This window comes from Saprolegnia parasitica (assembly GCF_000151545.1).
Source record: "Saprolegnia parasitica CBS 223.65 unplaced genomic scaffold supercont2.374, whole genome shotgun sequence".
NCBI classification, from domain to species: domain Eukaryota; phylum Oomycota; class Saprolegniomycetes; order Saprolegniales; family Saprolegniaceae; genus Saprolegnia; species Saprolegnia parasitica.
Genome location: NW_012156768.1, coordinates 1 through 6209, shown reverse-complemented (window position 1 = coordinate 6209; position 6209 = coordinate 1). Strand labels below are relative to the sequence as shown.

The window sequence follows — 6209 nt, the reverse complement described above, 5'->3', positions numbered from 1 at the left end:
AGCAGCAGACCGAGCGTGAGCTCATGGAAGCCGAAGAAGAGGCCGAGCGAGACCGGCTACGCAAAGCCGCCGAGCAAGCGGCGGTCCAAGAGCGGATTCGCGCAGAAGAGATGAAGTGGAAGGCGTGGGAGGAAGCGGAGGCGATCAAAGAAGCGGAGGCGCTCGCGGCGCGGCGCGCGCTACTCGCCGCGCAATACGAGGAGGACAAGGTGCGGCGCATGGACCTCCACCGCCTCCGAAAAGAGAAAGAAAGCCGATTGAAGAAGATGACCGAGCCCGAGACAACCGTGTCGCCCGTCACGGACCCAGCCAACAAAGGTTCCGTCTGCTACTTTTATAGGCTGGATACGACGGCGCCTAGGTATTCCCAAGGTCGGCTCGTTTGTCGTGAAGCCAGCTCCTGACACCATGGTGTGTGTGTTTCAATACGGTGAGTGCAGACGTGTCCTAGGAGTGGCGCGACGTGGCGGCGCTAAGCAAGGACCAGCTGCGCGACGAGTTGACGACGTGCGCGCAGCTCAAAAAGTCTCTCAAGCAAGAGATCGTCGCGTGGTGCGAGCCTCCATTGTCCGGTACCGTCGCCTAACCTCGACGTAGGTGCGACTCGTTTCAGGCCAAGATGCACCGACCGCCGTCACTGGAGGAGAAGCAGGAAATCCAGCCGCTCTATAAACGCTACAGCGAAGTCGAGAGCCATTTCCGCGCGGTCAAGGCGCGTCTCGACGGCGACGCCAAGCTCGTACCCGTGGCCGAAGCGCCGCCCGTGAAAAGCTCGAGCCCGACCAAACTGCCACCAACCAACGATGCCCCGAGCCTGCAAGTCATTCTGGTACAACGAAAAGATGCCACCAATAGGTGTTGTCTGACGTCAGAGCATACAGACGAATCGCAAGCGTGAAGTCAAAAAGGCCATCCAAGACTGGACATCGGCGTTTCAAGCCGCCCACGGCCACCTCCCAAGTGTCCAGGACAAGAAAGAAATCTTGTCCTTGTACGAAGACTACGCCAAGATTGACGCGCAGCTCAAAAACCTCAAGTACAGTCAAAGTATATTTATGCAGAAGGACTCATGGAGGGACTAGGTATACAGTCGTCAGCGTTGAGGTGCCGACACCGCACAAAAAACTCCAAAAGCCGGTGCACTCGACATGAATGCAATCAAAGAGATGGCGGCCAAGCAAGCGGGCTTGACGGCCAAAGCACCCGCCAATCAAGTCGAGCGACTCGAGACGAAAAAGCTTGTCAGCGACGACAATCAGCCACAGGCCGGCTCCGAAGACACCAAGGCACCGAGAGAGTCGATTGGCGACCCTGAAGCGCCCGAGCCGACACCGTCCGAGCCGGTCGAAGAACCCTTCCCTAGTGCACCTCGAGTGCTCGATCGCGAGTCAAACGTTGCAGAGACGAACGAGCCACCAACTGCAGTGGTGCCGGCGTTGCCTAGTGAGCCTGAGGATCCGAAGGAGAGGCCTGTTTCAAAGGAGATGTCAGTCCCATCGGCGAGTCCGGATCTAGATGACAACCTCCAGACCGTGCCGATAGAAGATGCGACGACAGATGCAGTCGAAGCCCCAGAGGACTCTGCAGAAACGACGACATCGCCCTCCTTGGTTCCAGAGGTACAGCCAATACCCGAGCCAACCCCGCTCCCGAATACCACGTCGGCACCAGTCTCCAATGTCGGCGAGCCAGCGTCGCAGGTCGATGCCATGTCAGCACCGGTCTCCGATGTCGGCGAGCCAGCGTCGCAGGTCGATGCCATGTCGGCCGCCGAAGCGATCGAGTCAACGTCAATGACTTCAGCACCAGTGTCCGATGTACTCGAACCAACGCCGCAGGCGGACGCCATGTCGGCACCAACGGTCGATGGAAAGGTGACTGCAACTGCTGCACAGCAACCCCCACACCCCTCAGCACCGCAGCCGGCATCGATCGTCTCGACAGTTCTCGGTGACACGCCGCCGAGCTCGACCGACGCACCGCCACCGTCGGGCGTAGCGACACCTCGATCCATTCTCGAGAGCAAAGTAGAGGCAAGTCCAGTTGAATCGACGACCGAAGCCAGTGCAGTAAGCGTCGACAACCCAGTGCCACCGCCTGAAGTCACGCTACCCGAGTGGCTGGCGCTCGAGCTCAGCGTCCTCGATGCTCTCGACGACGCGTCTCCTGATGCCGAATCGGCGTTGGAAGCACGACTCGACACCGTGGTCGCAGCCATCCAGGCGCAGACCGAGGCTGCACCCGCGTTCCTTCGCGTCGAAACGGTCGAGGCCGCGTCGCCAGCGTCGGCGGCCAACGTGCTTCCCAACGACCTCATTGTGCGGTTCGGTACTGTGTTGCGGGACGCATCTCAGCCAACGAGTGCATTGATCCGCGACGTGGTATGCCCAACCGTCGGGTGGAAGAAGCGTTCGAACCACATCGTTTTTATGTAGGTTGCGCTTGTCAACGCCCGGGCTGCCACAACGAGGGCGCTCGGTATCTCGGTGCGTCGTGGCGATGCAATCGTGCACTTGGTGCTACGGCCGCAAAAATGGGCTGGCGCCGGCCTTCTCGGGTGCGTCTTGCAGCCGTACGAGGCGCCGTCGCCACCCAAACCTCGGCCGTTGTCTGCGGCCCCCGTGGCGCCTTTAGAGGACGCATTTGATTCAGCGCCCCTGAGACGACTGATACCGCAGCCGGTCGATGCGATGGACTTTCAAAAAGCCGTCGACCACGAAATGCAGCTCTATGATGCTCAAGACGCTCTCATGCAGTGGCTGCAAGCGCACCCGTCGACGACCGCCGACCTGGCGGCGATCCAAGCACAGCTCGAGGCAGTGCTCGCAAACGTAGCCAAGGTCCTCCATAGCCACTTGCGCGACGCTGGCGTGGTTCCGTACCTGCGCGTCGACACGGTCGAGGCAGGGTCGCCGGCTGCCAACTCTGGCCTCCTTCCCGGCGACCTCGTCATCCGCTTTGGCGCCGTCGTATCGGTCGACGGCACCAAGACGCCCGCGTCGAGCTTGATTCAGCACATTGTATGAACATTGCATGCTGTTCCGTGTGGCGAATTCCTTGGTAGGTGGCCCTTGTCAACACTCGGCGCGACCACCGCTTGAGTCTCTCCGTCGTCCGCAGCACCGAAAACGACGCCGTGCACCTCACGATACGTCCGCAGACCTGGGCCGGCGCCGGCGCGTTAGGCTGTGTCCTGCACCCCTACGAGCGCCCGACACTCCGCATCGTCACCGAGCCCGAGCTGCCGTCGTGGCCACCGAATGCCTTTGCCTACATCGACGCCATGGCAGCAGCCCCATCGCCCGCGAGCGTCGCGGGCCTCCTCGCAAACGACTGCATCATTGGATTCCAAGGCCTCGAGAGCGGCGCGACGCTCCAAGAAGCGCTAACGATGTTCAACAGGTACGTCTGTGATCCTGCACAACAAGATCGAACATACGCGTAGACTGACCGATTTTCCGCTGACGCTGTATCTCTCGCGCTACTGCCCTCTCGACACGGCATCGGCGCCTCCCGGGTATCTTGAGTTTGCAGTTGTCTTGCATTCCTGGGACGGCATCCTCTCGATTCAGCCGCTCGTCGCGATCGAAGCACGTGACGATCCGTCGGCGCTACCATATGATGCGACACTGCCGTCGGTGCCCTTTGCTCGCGTTCTGCGGGTGTACCCCGAGTCCCCCGCCGACACCGGTGGGCTCATGGCCGGCGATTACGTCCACGTGATGAGCGACGTGGCGTATCCGTCGCCCGAAGCCGTCTCGGACTGGATCGGCCATCAGTTCTCGACGCAGTCGCACGTCGCGCTGCAGATCACGCGGTGTCTGGACGCCGACGACCGGTGTGCATATATGGATAGAGGAGGATATGACAATGCATGCGTACGCTAGGTATACGGAAATCCAGCTGCGCATTCTGCCCGAGCGATGGTGCGCGCCACAGCTGCACTTGGCCGCGCATGATCGGCGGATGATTGAGCTCTTTGGGTGGACCCTCGAGTTCCTCAAGGAGCCCGTGTACCCGCCGTTCTTGGTCGTTGAGAGCGTCGTACCAGCGTCGCCTGCCGCACTTGGCGGCGTCTGCGCCGGCGACCTCGTCGGCAAGTTTGGATCGCTCCTCAAAGCCTCGCTTGGTGGCACGTCGTCCGTGGCCGAGATGGTGCATCTGTATCTGGGCCCGGAAGCCAAGCAGCTCGAGGGACACAAGCTCACGCCGCTGCCGATGCAAGTGCACCGGTACGATGCCACGACGTGCGTCCTCACCCGCGTCAACCTGTTCTTGCCCCCGCCGAAACCAGGCTTCGACTCTGGGTACAGACATCGATCAAAACGATCACGATCAGCACCACTCATGCCGAGCGTGTAGTGATGGCGTGTGGGGCTGTTGCCTTCAACTATGGTCGCCAGAGGCGCTGGAACCACTCCTTGTCGTCGTGGCCGCGGGCACTTCAAGCGGACTCCAAGAAGGCGACCTGCTCCTGGATGTGCAAGGCGTCCGCGCGCCAAGTTCGCTCGACGCCATGGCGGCCGCGATCGCGTCCGCGTCGTCGTTGACGCTCGTCGTGCAACGCTGGGACCCGGCGCAGTATCTCTACATTTACTTTCCGCTGGTTGTTGCCGTCGGGCCACGCGGGAGCGCGATGGTCGACTGCGAAATTGACGTCGGCGGCGTCGGCTGCATCACGTACACCACCTACTGGCAACGGTGCTCGCGTCGTATGATGATACGATGATGATGCTAATGAGGAGGAGCTGTAGGTACGAGGCTGCGAACCCGTCGGCACTTCCGTGCAAATCTTGCTGGGAAGCCAACTTTGCGACGGTGGCCCACGGCGCTGCCTACTGCGGCCATCTTGACTGCCTCACGTACCTCAGCCAGTACTTTGATGTCTTTTGCGTGGATCCCCTTGGGTACAGGACGTATCCAAGGCGGCTTTCGCCCATGTGCCTGCTGTTTCTTAGGCGCACCCCGTTGTTTTACGCCGCGTACGCCAACCAAGTCGACTGCATCCTCCTCCTCCTCTCCATCGACGTGGATGGCACCCTGCGGGAGGCGACCGACGCCAATGGCGACACCATTTTGCACGCCGCGACGAGCGGTGGCGCCCTCGCCGCCATGCAACTGCTGCTGCAACACGGCCTCAGCACCGAGCGTGTCAACAACCTCGGGTACCTCGCTCCTGACCGACTTTAAATATTTTGGATGGACCGCCGTCGTCGTAGACTGCGCCCGGTGCACATTGCACCGACAATGGAAGCGCTGCAGGTGCTCGCAGACGGCCAAGCCGACCTCGTCGCGCTCGACACTTCGGGGCGCCTCGCGTTGGCGTACGCGTGCATGGCTGGTGACGAAGCGTGCGTCGCCTACTTGGCGGCGGAAGGACCCGAGTTCATCGACTATGCCGACATGGACGGCAACACGCCGCTGCATTTCGCCGTGCTCAGCGGATCGCTCTTGGTGGTTCAAGCGCTTCTGACGGCTGCGCCCCATTACATTCTGCGGCCCAACAAGGATGGGAAAAGCGCACTGGACCACGCGATCGAGCACGGATTCGCGCCGCTCGCTGCGTACTTGGAGGCAACGTGCATGGTGCCCGACGAGTCGGGAGCTGGGCTCGAACCCGCTCTCTCGGATGCGCCATTGCAAGCCTCGACGAGTGAAGCAATCGACTAGCATAGGACTAGATACGTGTCAAGATCGTTTTGTGTGGTTGAGGTGCACGTCGATGCAGATGCGAACGGAAGAACATCCAGTGTCGTAGTATTTTGTACTTGGTAAAACGAATGTCGGGCCGTTTACATGGCCGCATAGCCGGTCTGCGCGTCTTCGAGATCGTGCGGGTCGGCGAAGAGCTGCTCCTCGCGCGACTTGTCCTTCTTGATCTTCCAAACGAGGAAGCCAGCGAGGATGACGGCGGCGATGCACCCGACAACGATCCCGGCAATCGCACCGCCCGAAATACCCGACGATTCGCCAGATGCGTCGCTGTTGTTGGTGCCCGTGCTAACTTCGTGGTCATTCTGGCCGTTGCCATTCGCGTAGCCGCTGTCGTTGTCGTAGTCGTTGCCACCCTTCGTGCCGCCAATCTCGCCACCGTTAGCGCCACCGTTGGCGCCACCATTCGCACCACCGTTGGCACCACCGTTAGCACCGCCGTGGGCACCACCGTTGGCACCACCGTTAGCACCGCCGTTAGCACCACCGTTGGCACC

General features: G+C 61.2%; 3 protein-coding genes across 3 annotated transcripts; 2 read left to right on the top strand and 1 right to left on the bottom strand.

The window, feature by feature from the left end:
- Positions 1–23: 23 nt before the first annotated feature.
- SPRG_16764 (hypothetical protein) lies at positions 24–1082 on the top strand (the record flags this gene model as incomplete). The annotated part of the gene is made up of 5 exons (XM_012356094.1): positions 24–318; positions 362–411; positions 452–552; positions 598–829; positions 882–1082. The coding sequence occupies 5 exons, from the start codon at positions 24–26 to the stop codon at positions 1080–1082; spliced, it is 879 nt and encodes a 292-aa protein (XP_012211484.1).
- Positions 1083–2690: 1608 nt separating this feature from the next.
- Positions 2691–5670, top strand: SPRG_22376 (hypothetical protein; the record flags this gene model as incomplete). The annotated part of the gene is made up of 8 exons (XM_012356093.1): positions 2691–3020; positions 3065–3402; positions 3446–3838; positions 3888–4307; positions 4363–4701; positions 4755–4907; positions 4959–5165; positions 5220–5670. 8 exons carry the CDS (start codon positions 2691–2693, stop codon positions 5668–5670), a joined length of 2631 nt encoding a protein of 876 aa, XP_012211483.1.
- A 122-nt stretch (positions 5671–5792) lies between these two features.
- Positions 5793–6083, bottom strand: SPRG_16763 (hypothetical protein; the record flags this gene model as incomplete). Its single annotated transcript, XM_012356092.1, has 1 exon — positions 5793–6083. A coding segment is annotated over one exon (291 nt), but the record flags the coding sequence as incomplete, so codon positions are not given.
- Positions 6084–6209: the final 126 nt, after the last annotated feature.